The sequence below is a fragment of the Microcaecilia unicolor genome, chromosome 4, assembly GCF_901765095.1.
Source record: "Microcaecilia unicolor chromosome 4, aMicUni1.1, whole genome shotgun sequence".
Classification (NCBI taxonomy): domain Eukaryota; kingdom Metazoa; phylum Chordata; class Amphibia; order Gymnophiona; family Siphonopidae; genus Microcaecilia; species Microcaecilia unicolor.
This window is the reverse complement of record NC_044034.1, coordinates 320497405-320521134: the sequence shown is the minus strand read 5'-3', so window position 1 is coordinate 320521134 and position 23730 is coordinate 320497405. Positions and strand designations below refer to the sequence as shown.

At 41.3% G+C, this 23730-nt stretch overlaps 1 protein-coding gene across 1 annotated transcript; it reads right to left on the bottom strand.

Annotated features, from left to right (window-relative positions):
- Nucleotides 1-4545: 4545 nt before the first annotated feature.
- TM2D2 (TM2 domain containing 2) lies at nucleotides 4546-23453 on the bottom strand. Its single transcript, XM_030201907.1, has 4 exons — nucleotides 23077-23453; nucleotides 21645-21732; nucleotides 14725-14840; nucleotides 4546-4769 (listed from the first exon to the last, which is right to left on the bottom strand). Exons 1-4 carry the CDS (start codon nucleotides 23325-23327, stop codon nucleotides 4556-4558), a joined length of 669 nt encoding a protein of 222 aa, XP_030057767.1. The 5' UTR covers nucleotides 23328-23453; the 3' UTR covers nucleotides 4546-4555.
- Nucleotides 23454-23730: the final 277 nt, after the last annotated feature.

Sequence of the window (23730 nt, the reverse complement as noted above, 5' to 3'; positions counted from 1 at the left end):
TCTCATAGTAATGCCTTAGTACCATAGTCATGGTTTCCACTGTGGTGGTGGTGGGGGGGGGGGGGGGGGGGGGGGGGGAACAGACATACTGCAGCTATTGCATATGCGCCCTTGATTAATATTAAAGCTAGTCAAATCAAGAAAACTTATTAGTCAACTGTAATTCCTACATAGGGAAGCCATTGCTTGCCCTGGGATTGGGAGCACAGAATGTTGCTACTATTTTATTTTCTACCAGGTACTTGTGACCTGGATTGGCCACTGTTTGAAAACAACTGGGCCAGATGAACCATTAGTCTGACCCAGTATGGCTATTCTTATGTAACATAGATATTGCCATTAATAACACTGCATCCCTTACAAAGCCTATCATCAGAACAGAGATGTGTTGTTTTTTTTTTAAGGCTATGAAAGTTTTCTGGAGTGCAATTTTTCATCCAGTTCAGACTGAATGGTTGCGGTTTGTTAAGGCCTACAAAAACAAATGGCATCACAGTGTCAGAAAGGAAGCCTTGTCAGATCCAAGCCACCCTACAACCTCCTGCTACTTCAGCCAAAGAAAAGCCAAACAACCCTGTAATAATTTACCTGGCTGCAAACTATGCCAAGCCGAGCAGGAACTACATCAGTTAAAAAGGAGCAGATGGGACAAGCCTTGCAACACATCAGTATCAGAGAAAAAGTGCAATTAATAACCCATGAACTATAGCTGTACATGCAAGTCCAGTATAGTTACTTTTTTTTTTTAATATGGGCATTAGGAAACAATTTATACAGTAAATAATGTAAGTGCAAAAAATGCACACAAACATAAGCGAGTGCACCAGTCTCCATGGAATGTGTACATTTAGTTTCGGACATACATTAACAGCAAATCAATATTTCACACAGATATTAACAAGACCAGGAAACATTACATATGCTTGCATTGTGATGCACATGATTTAGACATGGACAGTGATGTGAAAAAAAGTCTCCACCCCTCCAGTTTCCCCTACTAATGAATGTGTCACACTAAATGGTTTTTGATCTTGAAACAAAATGTAATATTAGACAAAGGGAACCTAAGGAAATTATATATATATTATATATATAAATGGAGACTATAAGAAATTGGATTTTATGTATATGAAAGTAAAACTGTTATATTAGACAAAGGGAACCTGAGTAAACATAACATTTTGTTTCAGGATCAGAAATCATTCAGTGCAATAATAGGGGAAATTGGTGGGTGGAGACTATTTCTGGAATGCCAAATGTATATTCTATACATAAATGTTACTTTGGTATGATAACAGGCAATGTGCTCAACTTCAGAAACTGAAGTATCATTTCACAGCCATGGTACTTCCCCCTTAACCCCACCTTCGATGATGCAATCATCTCACCACATCTTCCTGCCAACCCCCCCCCCCCCCCCCCCCCCCCCCCCCCCCCCCCCCATTTTATTCAATATGTTGTCCACCTATTCCCTTCTAAAGGCGAGGAAGAGAAAAGGTGCGAGTACTTCACACTGGCACAAAACCCACATTAAAACGCTAGCAGCAACAGGACAAGCTAACTTTTTACTCCTCAGACCTTACCCTTAAGTCCCAGCATTAGAGAACCATACGATCAGGTCTGTGTACGGCTTTGCATCCTGGTTTAAATAGCCAAATACCTTCACTGCTGCTGAATTTTAATTCCTCTTTGCATACAATACTATAATAGCAGAAGAAATCTGGATGCAGAACCCAAGGTAAGCTGTGCACTAAGCCTCCTGCACGTTATTACACCAGACTTAGGGTTTTTTTTCCCGTTAGTGCAGCTGAACTCAGCTTACAGGAAAAAAAAATAATTTGAGATTATCACTTTCTTCACAAAAATTGCAACATACATATAGCCACTTCTGGGCAAATATGGCTATAAGTTCTGTGACTGAACAACACGCCAGCAGCATAAAGAGAGCAAAACAGTCTATGTAATTGTTAAAACCAACTCTGTAAGGATATCACATCATGCAGGACATGTGTATTTTGCCTGCTGCTTGCAAAACTATGCCCCGTCCTACTTTTTCCCATTTAATTACACTAAGGCATTTAAATATATTATTAATTTTTTTTTTAAAAACACTAACTTATTCCAAAGTAATTTGGCCAAATACACTTATTTTTACCCCTTCCCTGTGCCAAAGAAACTCTGCTAATTAGCCATTAAAGCCTCTTAATTTCAATGTTTCTACAAGTTGCTTATATATTTTTTTAAACTTTAACAAGACATACAATTTACATTTAACAATAAAAAATAAATGCCAGGAAAAAAATAGACGTGCATCCAACATACAAGAAAATATTCTAAAGCTCTCCCCCCTAGAGAAATACACGGCTTAACATAATTTTAGTAGTCAAACAGCTCAACTGTTACATCATTCTCTACTATTACTTCCCCCAGAACCTGTTATAAACATCAATATTACCCTTCAATGTATAAGCATCAACATTCCGTTTCAATGTATAAGACAATTCCTACTACTTGTGCAGCCCAATGGGTCAATATTGGTGTGGTTTTCCATGAAGTAGCCACAGTATATCTGACAGCACACAGTAAATGTTCACCTAGCTCACGGTCCTCGCTCATGAGATCCACATCCCTCTAATAGACATAGCAGAGGGGCAAGAACGACAGGTTTTCTAGATCTCATCTGCCACCTGCTGCCAAAAATATGCCCCCAAGAAGCAGGATCACCACATATGAAGTAGTCACCTGTAGCTCCTCCAACACAAGTCAGAATTAGCTCCAGCGTGTTGAATATTAAATAAAAGGGGTCCTACAGGCATGGTGTAATAACCAAGTCTAGAGTTCTACTCTATGAGAGCATAAGGAGATCAAATGAACCACTGGCCATATGACTTCCCAATCAGAACTATTTAATGCTTCATTCAAATCTGCATCCCATTGCCTCAATCTGCTGAAGTAGTTCAAACCATGTAGTAGCATCCAGTAGTATAAAAGAAAGCCATGATATCCATTTGCGATCCAAGCCAGGGGAACACAAAGTTCTACATAGGTGAGCCAGCAGCAATGCCAGCCAGCCTGCCTGTCAGGTCATGCCAGCGCATCTCAGATCTGAATGTTGAGTCCCTCTGACTGTAGATTCAGGTCAAATTCCTGAGCTAACACCATAAAATCATTTAACTGCCCCCCCCCCCCTTTTAATCAACTGCCACAGAAAACATAGTCCCTTCTGGTCTCATTCCCCCATTTCAGGTGAAAAGTGCAGTATGAGACCTTTGGGTTCTTACCAAGAGAGAGAGAAAGTGGGGAGAAAACTTCTTCCTTCAATGCCCAACACTTTGCAAACCTGTCACCAAACTGCCACTGTGTAAGTCACAATAGGGCAATATTTGCAATATCCACTATACCCCCTCATTCATCCTGGAGTTAGGTCAACAGCAGTAAGTGTGAGAAATCCTCCATCTGTGCTTCTTCCAACTACACACAACTAGTAGTGTCAAGTGGAACCACTGCACACCACCTCCACTAGTTTCACTGCCTGGTAGTATAATTCAAAATTAGGCAATCTTGCTGATTATATTTGACTTAGTGTACAGCTTTACTATGCCCTGAGGTGTTTTGCAAACAGATCCTTCCAAAAGCTTTGCAAGAGTGTTGGTCCATAACAGGCAGCTTCTGGCTCCACTCCTCTCATAATAAGCACAAATGGGCAATACGAGGAAAGCTGATTCGACTGCCTTCACAGACAGAACTGTATCCCAAAGCATTTTATAAACATGAGGCACATCAGAGCCAGACTAGAACAGATCAGCTTTTGCAAACATTTGTAGTCTTCTAACACATGAAACAAGAACTTTTTTTAAGGCTTCCAGCACAAGGATGAGGAAATGGACTGGAACATAAGCACATCCTGTAGAAACAGTAAGCATATTTTGGCAAATACAAACATTTTTGTAGCTATTCCCAACCAAGTCCACCTGTTAAAATTAATCTGCTGCCCTAGAATATTAATTCTTTCAGGTCAACTTGCCAGTCTAGTGCTAGAAAACACACATTTCTTAGGACTGCTGCAATCCTAGCTGGCCCTTGAACACTCAATCATTAGCTCAAGGATTTCCAAACCTAAGAGGGTCTCCCATTTTCCTCTGTCACACTGGAGAGAAGCTATTCTTAATGATCCTGGAAAAAGCTGATCAATCATTCCATAGTACAAGCTTCCAAAATCACTTCTCTGCAACAAATACTAACCTTCCAGAGTTATTAAATACAGATTTATGACATCAGTTTTCAAAATAACAAATCTTAAATACTATTGTCAAAAAAATAAACATAAGTAGTTTTTCTCAGTTCAATTTGACCAATACTGGAACCAAGAATGTCCTTCAGACATTAAGCAAAAGAAGAAAGTTGAAGATCTTTCCAAGTGTAATGTGTTCTGTTTGTCAGATCTCTTACAACAAAAGGTTAGGATGCAGGCCATGACCACATTTAGGCTACTGGCTCCTGGAAGAAGCTGTAAATGATCATACATGCACACTTGCATTCTGTTTGTGCTCTTCTTTCAGTAGATGGTACACCAGTTGCTGCCATCACTAGGCATCAATCCACCTGTGATGAGCAAGATAAGGTCGACAAACCACCATATTCCCAGACCTCCAAGGGTCAGCAGCTTCCCTACAGCAGTGCCAGTATGACCCAGGCAGAATCGATCCACTCCGAAACAGCCCAGAAAGAAGGAGTAGAGAAGAGTAGTGATAAAATAATGCCCAGTGTACCTTAAAGGGAAGAAGAAATTAAAATATAAAGACCAAAGTATATGAAAACAAAACAAAAAGGAGACACTCCCAGAGAAATTCTAGCATGGACAGATCCATTCATTATTAACTAGATGGAGACATTTAAATCAATCTCTTACGTCTGGAAGAAAACAACATGGAATTACTTCTTTTTCAAACTATTATTATATCACATCACACCATATCGACCATTAACAAATTAACACATTTTGCACAAATTACTATTTAGGATCTACTTTATACTTTCAAATGACCTGGACTGGCCACCATCAGAAAAAAAGATGTTAAGCTCATTGGACCACTGGTCTGAACCAGCATCCACATCTTACATTTGCAAGAAGACTTCCCAAGCACACGTGCTGTTCAAATGTTAACGTTTTGGCTCCATCTTGTGGACATGAGCAAGATTACATCCTAACAACCTGCCAACAAGAACTACTAAGTTAATGGTAATATTTGTGACCATCTCTGGGAAAACAAAACGTCACAGATCATAAACATTGAGAATGAGCAATTTTCATGTCATGGATCCATAAGCAGTCTAAAAGTTACTTGTTTGAATTTCTATAACTTTTTTTTTTCACATAAAAGGATGGGGTTTGGACCGTGGTATTACAAGCTGCTTTAATAGAATTCATTAAAACCAATTTTTTCTAGTGATTTTAGTCATGTTTTCTTAGAGACTGTCACATTTATTGTTACCTGATAACTTCCTTTCCTTGAACCCTACTAGACTATTCCAGACTACTGGGTTGCTCGCTCCCCTTACCAGCACAGGACGACAGAGAAAAAAAGAAGATTCTAATTGTACCACCAGTATAACAGGTGGTACAGCCAAGATTCTGTCAGCACGCTAATGCAAAAGCTGTAAGTAAATCACAGAAACAAAATACTTGTGATAAAAAACAAATACTCTTTCAGAACATCTTACATAATATGAAGCTTTTTACAAAACAGCGGCAGGCAAAGAACCCATAGATAATTTCAAAACCCTCAGTGTTCCAGAGTGAATCCTGAACTGGTCTAACAGGATTTAAGAAGCAAATTTCACCTTCCTTATCATTCTGCTAGACAGTCTAGACTAGTTGGATCTACTAAAGCTTATCCCTCAGGGTGGGAAGAAGGTAAAGTTCCCTCTAGCCTAGACATCAACCTTATTAATGCCTGATGAAAAGATGCAGCAATGACCAAGTCACCACCCTACACCTGTCCTCTGGAGACACTGCTCTGGCTTGCGCCCAAGAAGCCACTTGAGCTCTCATCGAATGAGCGTGGAGATCTTGCAGGACTACTTTCTGGTTTAGATGTAAAAAGACTGGAAGCGGTGCAAAGAAAAGCTACAAAAATGGTATGGGATTTGCGTTGCAAACCGTACAAGGAGAGACTTGCTGACGTGAACATGTATACCTTGGAGGAAAGGAGAAACAGTGGTGACAAGATACAGACGTTCAAATATTTGAAAGGTACTAATCCGCAAGTGAATTTTTTTCAGAGACGGGAAGGCGGTAGAACTAGAGGACATGAATTGAGGTTGAAGGGGGGCAGACTCAGGACTAATGTCAGGAAGTATTTTTTCACAGAGAGGGTGGTGGATATATGGAATGCCCTCCCGTGGGAGGTGGTGGAGATGAAAACGGTAATGGAATTCAAACATGCATGGGATAAACACAAAGGAATCTGGTTTAGAAGGAATGGTTCCATGGAATCTTAGCGGAGATTGGGTGGCAACGCCGGTAATTGGGGAAACAAAACAGGAGCTGGGCAGACTTCTACGGTCTACGCCCTGATCGTGACTGAATAGATAGGGATGGACTGCAGTGTAAATTTTAAGGGGCTTCGACGTTAGATCAAGAACAGTACTGGGCAGACTTCTACGGTCTGTGCCCTGAGAAAGGCAAGGACAAATCAAACTTGGGTATACGTAGAAAGTAACACATACCATGTAAAATGAGTTTATCTTGTTGGGCAGACTGGATGGACCGTACAGGTCTTTATCTACCGTCATTTACTATGTTATACTGTTTCAATTGTTGCCTTGATCAAACACAAAAAAAAACTCAAGTCACTTGACCCTTACACAGGTCACTAAAAATTACAGATGAGCTGATATACAAAAGGAATTAGTGACCTCCAGATAACGAATGAGTGCCCTGCCAACATCCAGCTTATGCAGTGATACCTAAGCCTCTTTGGAAGTCTGCTAGCAAGAAGAAAGGTGTTTTTTTCTAAATCACATGAAAACGGAGGTACCACTTTCAGCAAGAAAGAGGTAACAGTACAAATGGCAAGAGTGTGCTGAAAGCGAGAGACAGGGATTCCTATAAGAAAGGGCTTGCAACTTTGAAACCCCTCCTAGCTAGAAACATGGCAACCACAAATAAAAAAAACAACAAAAAAAACCACACACACAATGGTCAGATCTTTTAAGGAAAAATTCAATGGAGAGGCTCAAAAAGAAGTCTAGCCAATGAAGTCAGCATCAAATTAAGACCCCATTGGAACACAACCACTCTGATGGGAAGATAAATGCACATGACTGCCAGCAAAAAGCTAACTACGTTTAGTTGGGCTGGAACACAGATCTACTCATTTTGCCCCAAAATAAGAGGGCACTTGTACCTTAGATAAATTGAGACACAAATCTCGCTCTAGCCCCTTCTGCATAAAAGAGAAAATTCACTTTCCATGGAATATTATTGTGAGCTGAATGCCAGCACTCAAACAAACACTCTCCAAACACTTACATAAGCTAAGTAGTAAATCTGTGGGCCTTCAGCATAAGAGCTATGACAGGGGCCTAAAATACCTTTCTTTTCAGGCAACACCTTTCAAGGGCCAAGAGATTTGAGTCTTCCATTAACACAGGATCCTTAAAAAAAAAAAAAAAGCCTAGTCCCCTTGGTAACAGTAACAAAGGTCCTACTAATAGAGACACAAGATCTGCATATGGAGGATGAGGTCAACCTAGAGCTATCAGAATCACCAGGGATGGGTCTTTCGTAATCCTGCGCACTACTTGAGCTACAAGCACCCGAGGAGGAAAGAAATATAGAGGCTGACCCAGTGCATCTAGCCCAAACACTCCTGGTTCCTTCCTGCAACTGAACAAAAGTGGGCACTTCATATTCTGTTGTGTTGTCAAAGAAAAAAAAACCCAGGATTTTCCCACCATTCCACTACCAGGCGAAAATGTGAGACACAGTTCTCATTCTCCTGAGTCCAACTGATGATGGTGGAGAAAGTCTGCCTAAAAACTGCCCACTGCTGCAATATGAGTGGCTAAGATCACCAAGAGATGATCCTCTGCCCAAGAACAAAGCTCATTGCTCTCCAAGGACCCTAGTGCACTCATTTCGCTGCGACACTTTCAAACAAAACTTTCTGCTCTCCCTTCTAGAAGAGACTGAAAGCTAATTTAGGCCAACCAAACTGTCCTTACCTCCAAACAACCAATAGGCCCCTCAAGAACTCGTGAGCTAACCAACAATTCTGAACCTACTTCCCTAAGCAACGGGTTCCCCAACCCTGCAGACTAGCATCAGTCATTACAACTGTCCAGTCTGGGAATTCCAGAAAGATGTCCCTCAATAGAAGTAAAATAGCCCACAAAGCTAGCTGCCTCCTGAGAAAGGCTGAAAGTGGAAGACAAGCCTTGAACGTTTGAAATTGAGAGGACCACTTCAATAGCAATGCGTGTTGGAGCACTCTCATATGTGCCCTTCACCATGGTACTAATCTCCACCATTGCCGCAACCAAGAAGCTAAAGATAATCCCAAACACTCGGTGCTTGTACTGCACAAAAGGCACTTAATTCATCCACAGTCTTGTGTATTCACTTGGATGAAAAACACTTCTCCTTCCTGAGTAGCGAAGCAGACCCCAAGATACTCAAGTACTTGGGATGGAACTAGACAACTCTTGGTAAAGTTCACAACCCAACCACAGCGTTACATAATAAGTATTGCCATACTGGGACAGACCAAAGGTCCATCAAGCCAAGCATCCTGTTTCCAACAGTGGCCAATCCAGGAGAACGATTAGGAAATGTTTTAATCAAAATGTTTTCAGATGGATAGTCCAGTCGGTGCTTTTAGCCCAATTTGACTATTGTAATGTAGTATATATAGGGTGCTCAAAATTATTTTTAGAAGAAAGCTACAACAAGATCAGAATGCTGCTGTTCTTATGATATATAAAGCTTATAAATGTAAATCAATTTCTTCTTATTATCCAGAACTTCATTAGCTTCCGATTGAGGCAAGAGTGCAATTTAAATTGTGCACTCTAGTTTTTAAATTTATCATAGGGAATTACAAGCCATAATGGCAGGTTTTTTTTCCCATCTTTATACAGTAACAAACTTTAACATGCGAGAAATCAGATGTTGCTTAGTTTCCCCAATGTTGAAGGAGTAACCTCACTGAAAGTGTTTCAGTCTTTTCTGATTTATCAGGCAGTCTCAATAATGGAATGCACTTCCAGTTTCATTAAGATCAATTAATAACTATCTTCTATTTAGAAGCTTGTTGAAAACTTTTTTATTCTAAAACTTGGTCACAGCTTAATCTGATTTTATTTTGAGTCACTGTGGGCCCCTTCTACCAAGCTGCGGCAAAAGGGGGGCCAGCACTGGGGTTGGCACATATTTTACTTGCATGCCGAGTCCCCCCTTTACCGCAGCTGCCAAAAGGGAAGTCTTGCTTTCCTACAGGAAATGGCCGGGTGGCAAGTGAAGCACTTGCCATGCAGCCATTTTGGGGGGAGCCCCCACTGCCACCCATTGAGGTGGCGGCAAGGGCTCCCGCGATAACCCGGTGGTAACCAGGCAGTAATTACCGTCGCATATACTCCAGCACTACAAAAATAAATACACTTTTCCAGCGCTGGAAATTTTGGTGTGCTAGGGGTGGGAAGTACCACTGGGCTGCTGTGGTAGCCCGGTGGTACTTTCTGTATAGCAAGCAGTAAGCTCGCGTTGGGCCTACCGCCACTTAGTAAAAGGAGCCCTGTAATTCCTGGACTATGTTCTAGCAATCTTTATATACCCCGCATCAAACTTTTGTACATTCGGATTATAAGATTATAAGATTATCGGAGCCCTTTTACTAAGCTGCAGCAAAAAGTGGCCTGCAGCAGTACGAGCGCATCGTTTGTGTGCATGCTGGGCCAATTTTTACTGCATCCTGGAAAAAGGCCCCTTTTTAAGGGGACAGAAAATGGATGTGCAGCAAAATAAAAACCAGCCAACGGCCACTTTTGGCCTGAGACCTAACTCTGGTCATGACCTTTGAGAACCCTTCTCAAAACCAGTTCAGATAACCAACCATCTAAGTAAAGGTGAACTCAAATTCCTTCTTTGCACAAGAACGCTGCAGCCACTACCATTACTTTGGAGAATGTCTTGGGAACCACTGCCAAACTGAAGGGCAGAACTCAAAACTGATAAAGCTCTCTGCAGCACACAAAACCTCAGGTATTGCCTATGAACTTCCTTAATGGAAATGTGTAAATACTAGGGCTGTTCATCGATTAAAATGTTTAACTGCACGATTGATCACGGTAAAAAATTTTGATCGTGCGATTAATCACATAACACATCCCCACTCACATTTCCTCCTGTTTAGTACAAAATATAGACAGCAAGAAGTAAATTCTCAGAACTGACATATTTCAACTACTAAACTGAAAATACAATAATTTTTCTTAACTTTGTGGTCTGGTGATTTTATTTTTCTAATCATCTTGTTCCCTGTCTCTGTGCTCTGAACTCTGTTTCCAAGACCTCATGTCCATTCACTATATCTTTTCTCTCCTCCTTTCTTCTTCACTCCCTGCCCTATATCCATCTGTCATGTCCAACTTTCATCCATTTTTCTGCATCATTTTCATTTCTATCTAGTTTCCAACTCTTCCCTTTCCCTCCATCCATGGGCTGTAAATCCTTCCTTCTCTCTTCTCTTCCTTTCCCTGCCATCTATGTGCATTTCCCCTCTCTTCCCTTCTCCAACTTTCTGTTCATGTCCACCATCTCCCTTCTTTTTTTCCTTTCATCCCCCATTTCCACATCTCTTCCTCTCTTCCCCTGCCATCTCTCCCTCTTTTCCCAACCATCCAGCATTGCATCTCTCTCTTTCCTCTCATTATCCAGCATCGCCTCTCTGTCTCTCTCCCCCCACTATTCAGTGTCACCCATCTCTTCCTTCTCATACACCATCCAACATTACTCTGTCTTCTCAGTACACCCTCCAACCATCTACCATCACTCCATCTCTCCTCTTTCCCCACCACCATCACTGCACCACCTCTCTTCCCACCCCCAGCCATCTATTATTGCCTTATCTCCCCTATATCCTCCATTGCCCCATCTTTTCCCCCTCACCATATTGTGCACTGCTCTGTCTCTCTTCACTCCCCCATACTCTGCACTGCCCCATCTCATCTCATCCCCATATCTTGCATTGCCCTGTATTTCCTCATCCTCCATATCCTGAGTTGCCCTGTCTCTTCCCCTGGCTCCTGTATCCAGCTTTACCCCATTTTGTCTCCCTGTCCTCTCCCACTCCCTTACTCATTTTAGATGGGCTGGAGCTTGTGCACCAATCCCTTGGTTCTCTCTTCACTATGGCTGTAGCAGCAGCAAGCAAAAGACAGGTGCAGGGACATTCCCCTCTGCGTGCTGCCGCTGGATCTGCCGAACCCAGAAACAGCAGCAGCTCAGAGAGGGGAATGTCCCTGCACTTGTCTTTTGCTTGATGCCGCTACAGCCATGGTGAAGAGAGAATCAGGGGATCGGCGCATGAGCTCCATACCATTTATAACAAACTTCCTGTTTCTGGGTCCGGCAGAGCCAGCGGAAGCACACAGAGGGGAACGTCCCTGCACCTGTTTTTTGCTTGCTGCCGCTACAGCTATAGTGAAGAGAGAAGCAGGGGATCAGCACAAGAGCTCCAGACCATCTAAAATGAGTAAGCCACACTTCTGCAAAAACTGTAGAAAAGCGGTATATTGAGTCCCATTCTGCACACCTACAGAGGAGAACTCTCATTAGAGATCTGGGAATGACCCAAACCGTGACAGGAGATCTACTGGCTAACATCTTACTGGAAGGAGACCTGTCTTCCAGAAGGCGCTTGGGTCTAGAGTCACTCAAACCATTACCTAACTTTGAGATTCTCCCCAAAAAGATTACCCTGAAAAGGAAATTTAAGTAAATTGGCGATGAGTCACAGCCACTGAGGTAACTGACCTGGCACAAATGAAATCCAAACCCGACTCCAAAAGAGCTACCTCTGATGAAACCAGGAGCTGCTGAATCCAGCATACCACAACCTCAGCTACATAACCTCCACACTGCTGCAAAGGCACAGAACTAAAGGCCTGTTTAAGAAGCAGCTATAACTTCTTGTCATGAGCATCCTTAAAAACAGAACCTCCTTCAGTTGGAATGGCAATTCTTTTGGTCATCACCATCATTAAGGCATCTACTTTTGAGATACAAAAAAAGCTTACTCTGATTCATCTCAGAAAGGGTCTTTAACATACATCAGTCTGGAACCCCTGAGGGTCAAATCTGGGAAGTCTCATTCTGCAAAGACCACCTGTAATAAAGCCCCCTGTGCAATTGACCTCCCAAGGCGTTGGGGGGAGGGGCAGACCCTGACCCCTAAAGGAGCAGAGCATGATCCTCTCCTGACCTGATAAAAGAATTGTTTCAATCACAAAACGGCTGTGATTCCTCCCCGAAAACTGAGGTACCACAGCTGAACAGAGGTCTTTCACAAATGCTGCTGCTGAAGAGATAATGGATCTGAAGGATTCCCAGAGTCATCCAAAATCTCTCCATTTTTCACTGGTAAGGGGACATAACTCACTAGTCTGGCCTACTCTAGCATGATAAGGAAAGTACCATTTCTATAGGAATAAAGAAAAAAATGTGATAGTTTTATGAAATAGTGAACAGCTTCAAATGAATGTCAGAAAAAGCGTTTAAATAAACACAAAATATATTTTCAAAATATTTACTGTAGTCGGTATCCTCTTGCTCCCTACTCCTCCTCTTCATGCCCAGTCTCTACAGCAACCTTAATTTAAAATCAGCTGTTCAGTTGACAACTTTTGAAAGAGAAAACCCACCACTTGGCCGGGTTCTGGACTGGTCTAACAGGACTCAAAGAAAGGAAATGAACAGGTATGAATAAATATCACCTACTTTATCATCCCTGTTACACCAATCTACACCAGTGGGACGTACCCAAGCAATACCTTTCTGGGAGCGGGAAGCTAGGGCCTCCCTGAATCAACATTCTCCCAAAGACAGATTTGCTTTTGGCTAGCACATCAGGTCTGTAATTACTATATCTACAATATTAATATGAATGGGCACTAGGATCCCCAGCATTCTCCCTCCCTTTCCTTCCCTGACCCAAAAACACTCTCCATTAGCCTTCCTGTCACTCTCACCCCTTTTCCTGACCCCTACACACGGACTCTCTTACCTCCTTTATCTAGCTGCAGAACTTCCCTTTTCCCCATCTCACATCCTAAGCTACCTTCAGCCCTCTTCCGATTGCCCAAACCACCCAGTAGGTTCGTTTACATTAGCAGTGGCAATGCAGCAGCTAGCAAAGAACAAAACTGCTGTTTGATCAGCTACTCTTGAGTGGCAGTGAAAGGATAAGAACAGCACTGCTGATGGCTGGCCCTAGTGACAATCACCCAAATTGGGCAACAATGATAAAAAAAAATACATGAGGCAACACCAGAGTGGAAGATGCCAAGCACAAGTCCCAAGATGATCAGTTGTAAAACTTTATGCTCCAAGTTCAACAGGCAAAAGTGCTGACAAGTGAAAGCCAACACGGGCCGTGTTTCAATATGCAGGGCTTCATCAGGGGTCCTTAAAAGCCAGCAACAAAGTCACATATGCACGCTGAATATAGAAACTTATGTCTTGAAAATGCAGCTCCAACACAAAAAGAACAGTGTCTTTTCTGAGCTGAAGCTGCATTTTCAGGACATAAGGTTCTGTATTCAGGGTGCATATGTGACTTTGTTGGTGGCTTTTAAAGGCCCCTGATGAAGGCCTGCATGCAGAAACATGGCCCAACTTTGTTGCTGGCTTTTAAGGGCCCCTGATGAAGGCCTGCATGCAGAAACATGGCCCAACTTTGTTGCTGGCTTTTAAGGGCCCCTGATGAAGGCCTACATACCGAAACATGGCCCATGTTGGCTTTCACTTGTCAGCACTTTTGCATGTTGAACTTGGAGAATAAACTAAGGTGTTTCATTTGTCAGTACATCTGCATATTGAACTTGGAGGATAAAGTTTTACATCTGATCATCTTGGGACTTGTGTTTAGCATCTTCCACTCTGGTGTTGCCTCCTTGACGTCTTGTGAAAATTTTTGGTTTCATGTTTTCTTTGCTAAAACAAACAAACAAACAAACCATGAAGCATCATTATTCAGGCCAGATATCTGGGAATGTGGCCTGGTCACAGCAAGAACTACTGCATGGGCAAGGAAACAAAAAAAACAAAAAAAATTTTTTTTAATACTCTTTCTTCCAGTCCACAGATGAAGAATCTGCTTCTGCCAGGAAAAAAATAATGTGCCTCTTTTTTCTTTTGATTTAAAGGTAAAGAGAAGCCTGGCAGTGGAAAGAAACACTAATGGCTAGAATTAATGACACATACTAATGCTGTTAATATGCATTAACTAGTTTCTGCTGCATAACATGAGACCTTTGATAAAACAAGCATGAACTAATGGGGTATACCACAACAATACTGGGCAGACTGGATGGACCGTGCAGGTCTTTTTCTGCCATCATCTACTATGTATGTAAATCTAGCTAAAAGGCAGAAGTAAGTCAGTGTCAGGTGGCTGATAACTACCCTTTCCCCACTATTAAGTTGATAATGGTAGCACTTACTTGACACAAGCTCTCTTCCCTCGGGGAAATGAGCGAGGTGCTACACACTCAATTTCATCCAGTGCCCTACACTGAACTGGAGTGTGGTCAACGTCAGCATATGCTTGGCCTCCAAACTGTGAAAAGAATATAAAAACTAAACAAAACATTTTCAATATTATGTTTAATACTAAATGTATCTTTGATTTTCTTTTTGAAATAAATAGAAAAGAGTCAGACCTACATTTAGGAAGTCAAAAAAAAAAGGACAAGTTATTCAGAATCTGGGTAACATGCCAAGCAACACCATATTGTGTTTCTATTTGAAGAAAATAACCCTTAAGACAAGTGCTCATTTTCAAAACACACAGCCTTACACAGTTATATAAGTACATAAGTATTTCCATACTGGGAAAGACCAAAGGTCCATCGAGCCCAGCATCCTGTTTCCAACAGTGGCTAATCCAGGTCACAAATACCTGGCAAGATCCCCAAAAAGTACAAAACATTTTATACTGCTTAGCCTAGAAATAGTGGATTTTTCCCTAGTCCATTTAATAAATGGACTAGGGGAACACAAAGTTTCATAGGTTACTATAGTAACCTATGTTACTTTGTAAGTCTATGTGCTTTGAAAATGAGCCTCTTTATCACCTAGATCTGAATCAGACCAAGTTCATAAAAAAAGACATTTCTGATTGTTTAGAAAAAAAATCATAATTAGATTTACATTTGTTCTTTTGAACAGACATAAAATGGGAAGAAAAATAATGTCTTTGTAAATCAGGTCCTCAGTGAGATAGCCATCTATTGTTTCCATTTACCCTGAATTATAATTCCAGTACTTTGCTGCTTATTCAAAAGTACACACTTCAGTAATAAAGTACAACATGGCATTTACACACAGAATACTATGTGCCAAGACAAAACATTACAATTTGTGTGGTGCCAAAATGCATAGAAAAGCAGAAGTAGCTGCAATTCAAAAATCTTTCAGTTATTAGCTCAATGATGCTATTTGTAACATGGAAAAGTGAACAAAATATTGCACTGATGACTTCATATGCCTACCAATAAACTGCATACAGCACTGTTCCTGGAATAAGTCATACTATATAAATTTAAAAAGAAAGGCATTCAATTATCTAACAACAAAATGCAGTAACTACTGATGAACCAGTGTCACTGAACTCCAACCTGCAGGTGAGCCAGAGTCGACTATAAATGTAGTTTATAATCCGCTGATCAGAAATGCTCTCTCTAGATTAAAAATTAATTCATATATATGGGAGTGTAAGCATTAGGGAAGGACCAGGGATTTGGGGATAGTACAAGTTAAAAGGAGCATAGATACTGTTTTGGAACATCTGTAAAGAGGGAAGCTGCTTGGGAGGGGGCAGGGGTCCATTGTGTGAATAGATGGTGGGGAACGAGTGGAAATGAAATAAAACTCTGTTTTGTGTAGTTAATTCATTATTTAAGCCAACAAACATTTTCAAAGAGAAAGGTCCCTTGGCTGCTGAGTTAGCTGATTTTTTTTTTTTTTAAAGGAAGAACTTCAGGGTAAGAGAACTATGATCATTATCACTAAACAATCATCTCTGGAGGTATGTTTACTGATCAGATTTGGGATAAGTTTGTGGGTCCTAATGATCTGAAAAATTAGTTAAATTTGGTAGTGGATACTGTGACCTCGACCCTTGGCAAGCATACTTGTTAAAAAAAATTTTAAGACAGCCCACTCTGAGGTTTTTTTCTGGTTACTTTTATTTGTTAACCTGGGGGAACGGAGTTTTAAGGGATTTAATGTACCATCTTTCTGTAGTTACAATCAAAGCAGTTTACATATATAATATACAGGTAGTTATTTTATACCTGAGGCAATGGAGGGTTAAGTGACTTGCCCAGTCAGAAAGAACCACAGTGGGAAATGAACATGGTTCCCCTGGTTCTCACTGCTCTTGGGCTCATAACTGATACTAAAAGATGAGAGGAAAAAAAAAAAAAAAAAAAGATGTGAATGCATGTTCAAATGCTCTATCCCAGCAAAGACTGCCAAAGCAGTGGTAGCTTCACAATTACAGAATTACCTCTAGAATTTCAATATTTTGGACACAATACAATTAAGTTTTAGAGAAAAAAACATAACAACAAAACTTGCCTTCTTGTCATTGATTACTGAATTTAGAAAGATAGATAAGGACAGGACGCTTCATTAATGCAGAGGAAGAGAAGTTGTGTGTGCTACCAGGTCCAAGAGCTATGGCATCTGGAACAGCATTGCTTTATGATGAAGAAATGACCAGCTATAAACTACTTTGGGATGAAACTGCACCAAAGACTGCCAAAAGAGTAGATATCCATCCTCAGATCTTACCGGCCAGCCATAAACTAACCGGAATTGGTCCATCGACTGTATGAATATAGAAACAAACAATTATACCGGAGATCACCGAGACAAGACTCATAAAATACCAAACTTCCTGACACCCCACTCCGAGCGCACCAAAACCACAATGAACACTGCCAAATTACTCATAATAACCTACTCCCTATCGCTAATCCACCTAATACTTACCACCCCACTCGCAGAAAGGAACATGATACACATACAACACAACCACCAAGGACTAAACAGAGACATCACACCTCATCACACCGACAACAACCAACATGAAGAAAGAACACAAACAAACGGACACCCTCAACAGAAGGGAAAAAAAGGCCACAAAAAATCTACACAAATTAAGGAACAACAACTGACAAAAGTCCACATAACACCCAGTACAGAAGACCCTTACCAAAAAATACAAGTAGGCTACACTAATGCAAGATCCATAGTAAACAAAAGAACAATAATAACAGAATGGATCATGTCAGCTAAACTCTATCTACTCTTCATCACCAAAACTTTAATTCATAATCAAGAGGACCCAATCATCCTAAATCTATGCCCTCCAGGTTATAAAATCGCCCACTGGACCAAAAAGGAAAAGAGAAGTGGAGGTATAGCGCTTATATACCAATCCCACTCCACCATAGAAATCACAGGCGAATCCTTAACAACCCAACTCAAAATAGCCTCAATCAGAATCCAGCATAAAACCCTGCTTGACCAGCTAAACTGTATGCTGTTCTACAAACCACCATGCAATTGGAACGATAGCCAGTCAAACCTCATGGACTTCATCTCCAATACTTGTATATCCAACTCAAACTTACTGGTACTAGGAGACATAAATCTTCATCTAGAAGACCCAAACTCTGCCAACGCACGAAAATGCAAGGATTTCCTTCACTCATGCGATCTTAAATGGCCTCACATGCAAATAACCCATGTGAAAGGGCATACACTTGACCTCATCTCACACAAACTGTCCTTGGATCAGAACCTATTAATAACAGAAACCAAATGGACAGAAACACCATGGACCAATCACTACAAACTAAACCTAGACCTAAAATGGCGGAAAAGGGGGTCTCTCTACACAAGAGAACATACAACCTACACCGCAAGAGGCCAAATAGACAAACATTCTGGAAACAGATTTACACCAATAATTGGACAGCACAAACAGACTGCACACTCTATCTCTCAGAATGGGACAAAAGATGTAAACAGACACTAGATGAAATAGCACCCTTACGAACAAGAACCTCACGCAGACACAACACAATACCATGGTTCAATGAAGAACTGAAAAAATTAAAAACACAATCCAGGAAACTGGAACGTGCGTGGAAAAAAAATGAAAGATCAATATACACTTAACTCTTGGAAACAATTACAAAGGAAATACAAATACACAATAAGACAACCCAAACGGTCATACTACAAAACTAAAATAGGGCTGGACTACAACGACACAAGGAAGCTATACCATCTTGTGAACAAATTGCCAGACACAACACCGGCCACCACAACCAATAACGACACCCCATCTGCAGACAACCTTGCTAAATACTTCAACGAAAAAATACTGAACCTACACAAAGTATTACCTCAGGACAACACGGACACCAAAAACCTAGTCAAATTTCGCCCTCTGCACCGTCGACACTGTCACCCAAGCGATTAACAGATATTCCAACAGTTACTGTCAACTGGATATCTGCCCTAACTACCTAATAAAATCCGCCCCCCACCGCTTCATAACAGACCTCACATCCCACTTAAATTTCATGCTTCAGCAAGGTATTTTCCCAAAAGAAAAAGGCAACATTCTACTCACCCCAATATCAAAAGACACCAAGAAAAAAACAAATGACATTACCAACTATTGACCAGTAGCATCTATCCCACTGGTAGTCAAACTAATGGAAGGTCTGGTAACCAAACAATTATATGATTACATAAACAAATTCACAATTCTACATGAATCTCAATCAGGTTTCCGCCCCTTACATAGTACCGAAACAGTACTACTTTCCCTCCTAACCAAATTCAAGCAGGAAATAGCAACAGGTAAAAGTATACTTCTCCAGTTCGACATGGTCAACCATAATATAATACTCAGACTTCTAGACTACTTCAGAAATGGCAGAAACACACTCAAATGGATCAAGGGCTTCCTAACCACCAGAACATATCAAGTGAAATCTAGCACAGACTTATCACAGTGGATACCAAACTGTGGAGTACCACAAGGATCACCATTATCAACGATCCTTTTCAACCTCATGATGACCCCACTAGCCAAGGCCCTATCCACTCAAGGCCTTAACCCATTCATATATGCTGACGAAGTCACAATATATATCCCATACAAACAAGATGTGTCAGAAATCAACAATGAAATCAAGCTCAGTTTAAACGTCATGGACTCATGGGCAAATGCATTCCAACTAAAACTCAACACAGAAAGAACACACTGTCTCATCATCTCCTCCCAATACAACACATACAAACCCAAAAAACTAAGTATCCCAGGTCACACCCTCCCCAAAGCAGACAACCTAAAACTCCTCGGAGTAATAATCGACAGAAACCTCATCCTAGAGAACCAAGCAAACTCTACCATAAAGAAAATGTTTTACTCAATGTGGAAACTCAAACGCGTGAAACCATTCTTCCCGAGAGCTATGTTTCGCAACCTGATACAATCAATGGTACTAAGCCACGCAGATTACTGCAATGGAATTTACATGGGATGCAAAGAGCAAATTATAAAGAAACTTCAGACCGCCCAGAACACAGCAGCCAGGCTTATATTTGGAAAAACATGCTATGATAGCGCCAAACCACTCCGAGAAAAACTGCACTGGCTCCCAATCAAAGAACACATTGAGGCATATTTTCAAAGCACTAAGCCTTCCAAAGTTCCATAGAAACCTATGGAACTTTGGAAGGCTAAGTGCTTTGAAAATATGCCTCAATGCCTTCAAGGTCTGCACCATGGTTCATAAAATTATCTACGGAGAAGTCCCGAGATACATGACAGACCTCATAGACCTGCCAATCAGAAACACTACAAGATCAGCACGAACTTACCTAAATCTCCACTACCCAAGTACTAAAGGACTCAAATACAAATCAACTTATGCATCCAGCTTTTCCTACTTAAGCACACAACAATGGAATGCACTGCCAAAAATAGTAAAAACAACGTACGACCTCCTAAGTTTCCGGAAAGAACTAAAAACAAACTTGTTCAAAAAGGCATACCCCACTGACCCAACATAAAAACCCAAGTCCCTGCGACACTGCAAAACCAAAGACTGTAATGGACACACCTTAACCCTCATCCCCTCTCCCTAATCTTCCCCCTAGGTATCTACCAAACATGATCCTTCTTACCATCAACAACACCTGTATTTGTTCACACCGCAACTGGCGAACGCCGTTACGGTACCATGTAAGCCACATTGAGCCTGCAAATAGGTGGGAAAATGTGGGATAGAAATGAAACAAATAAAAATTGGATTTAGGTTCAGAAATTATCATGCATATCATGATACATTATTAGTTATGCTTGACTCCATAGGTGTCACTGGATTAGTTTGCAATGGGTTTCCTCATTTTAAAATCCTGATCTTATTGTATTGGTAGACAAAGGGAAACCTCCAGGATCTAGTATTCAGGATGTGGTGTTCCCCAAGGTTCCCCATTGTCCCCTGTTTTGTTTAATGTTTTTAACTTGTTAGGAAAGGAGATTAGGGCCATTTTACTACATCTATGCTGATGACATGCAGAATATTTTTCTGTTTGATATTTCAGTGTCAGATGAGTGCTGCCCATGGATAACACTACCTGACCTCTGTGCACCAACCAAGTCACTACACCCTCCAACCTAGCTGTTTATACCTTAGCAAAGCTTTTGATAATCACATTCAACAGGGATGTAGGGCAGTAGCCTGAACAATCCTCTACAGGTCTCTTCAAATCTAATACATTGAGAGAGCTCCTTTAAAATACTGGGCCAGCACCACTGCCTTTTGAAACTCAATCCTAAACCTATAAAGCCCCTAGGCCTTCCCTCTCCAAGTGCTTAATGACCTGCTCCACTTCAAGAACCAAAAATATTTTTGTCTATCCTTGTACCTCTGATCTAATATAGACAATCATTTTCCACAGCTAAAGATTGCCCAGCACCTCCCCTCCCCACCCCACCCAAAGGCCCCTGAGAGGCATATAAACTCTTTGGGATCTTACCAGGTATCTGGAACTAAGACTGATTACTCTCAGACAGGCTACTAGGCTCAATGAACCTTTGATCTGCACCAGTACAGCATTTATGTTCTTATGTAATCCTTATATAGCACTTGGTTGAAACAAAAGTTACATTTCCTTAAAGTGGTGCCTCTGTCAGATTTTTTCAAAAAACTATGCATTTTTTGGTAATCACTGAAATGCATTTTTTATCTAAGCACCCAAATTTCAGCAAACTTTACAAATTAAACATTCATATTTGCAGCCAAGAAAAGACTTGTCTTTTTATTACCTTCTTACACCCATCACCAAGGAACTGCTGCATGCTGGAATTTCCAAAATGGTCAATAGGTTCTTCACATTCAATAAACTCCTCTGGCCTATGCACGATAACCAAAGAGAATTTAGAGAGATTTAGAAGGCATCAGCCTCCTTCATGCTGCAAGCTTATTTACGGATTTCAAAATTCACATAGAATCCTCATTGACAGTGAAGTCCAAATAAGAATATTTAAATAAAATTACTTTAAATTAAACAAACTAGAAATTTACACAAAAGATGACTGAAGGTCATGACAAGATTCTTCCTACAATTTTGTGCTTTTAGTATCACTCCAAGTCTTTCCCAAACCCGCAATCCATGAAAACCTCAGCATCCACATCTTGTAGCTCCTTTACCAATTGAGCTGCATAGTGTGAGGAAGATTTTTCCTTTCATAATTTTTAAATGTAATTAAGCACAAAAATGGAACACCCTGGGAACTGTGTCACTACTGCTCAAGGTTTCAACCCTGTGCTAGCTAGTTCAAATTTATATAGAAACAAGGACTATATATATATGCATAAATGGGTCACTTGACATACTCACAATCACTTTTATACAATAGCATATGGGCACATATATATAGATTGGCAACTGCTATATTACCAAGAGATTACATATATGAAGTTTTGTCTATCATATGAGAGTTAAAATAAGTTATATATAAAACATAAGTCCATACACAACAGAAGGTGGGTCACCAGGGCCGTAGCCCAACCAAAACCTTTTTGGCTCAAATAGCATTTAGCAGCTAAGATTTAAAAGGTAGTCAAGCAGTACTTCCCAAACTTTTATCCTACTTTCATGATGGAAAAGAAAAATAGAAGACCATTTCTCCCATCCACTTCCTCCTCCCCTGAATGAAGGCAGCAACAACCAATACAGAGCCTTCTGTACAGTATGCAACCTGTACTCTGCATGGGTTTCTGGTCTAACAGGACCTATGCTGACTGCCAGTACTGGGCACAGGTCGCAGTCATGTCCAGGAGAGGCGCAGCATTATTTCTACAATACTATATACTGTCGCCCCATGTAGGGTCCTAAGCCACGACTTGAGAACCAGCGAGCTTGGCAACTGGGGCAGACCAGGCCTGTGTTAGGGACGGCCAAAGCAGGGAAACTGCCCTGGATACCTTTTCCACAGGAAGTGTCATGTCTGGTTCAGGCTGAAGGAGGTACAGCCTGCAGGCAGGAGCCCCCTCCCCAGTTTGTCCTGGGCCTCTGCATGTCTTAATGCCAGCCCCGAGGGTTGAGATTGTTTTCTTTGCCCTGCTCCCACACAAAGGCGTGCAGTTTGTAACCCCCTAAGCACTGATCTAAGGTACTGTTTATTAAACAGAAATAAATAATTTAAGTGCCTCACAGAACTAATAAGCAAACACAACGGCCACAAAAACGCTTACAGGAAGGAGCAGAGCACTAATGGAGACAACGGATCATACTCGACGGTGATGTTGACCCCGACAGAGGCCGAAGGTACGGGACTGCTGCGTACTGTCCCGGTAACCGTAAGGAAGGCAGTGGCGGCTGAGGTGGTGGGGCTGGTGGTGTTTTGGGAGTAGATGAGGGAGACGCAGTGCAGCATTAGTACGTTGAACAGGAGTAACATCTGCCCACAGAGAAGCAGGTAACTCACAGACAACGGCCAACGCATTCTGCGGCCGTCCCGTCTCAAGCCCAGCGCTTACACAGTCACAGACCTCCTCTCGTACGCCTCTCGCCTGAAAAAAATCGAGAGTTCTGTCAGCTTCTCAGTGCCGAACGGAAAACAAGCATGCAAGACTGACAGCTCGCAAAGCCAATCAGAGAGAGGCAGTGACTGTTCTATCATTCATGTCCCTCTAGTCTCCCAGCCTTGGTTAAGCTCAAGATGTTCTCTTTATTTTGAACTCGGGTTATTTATTTCTACGTTCAGACTCTGGTAATAACGGCCCTATCCCCAAAGGTAATCCGCTTCTGAAGATCTATTCATGAATTCATCGCTTGTTAAAAATACTATTCCATTTCGTGGACGATTGTTTGGTGGTCCGTTGATTTAATGTTTCCCCCCAGACATC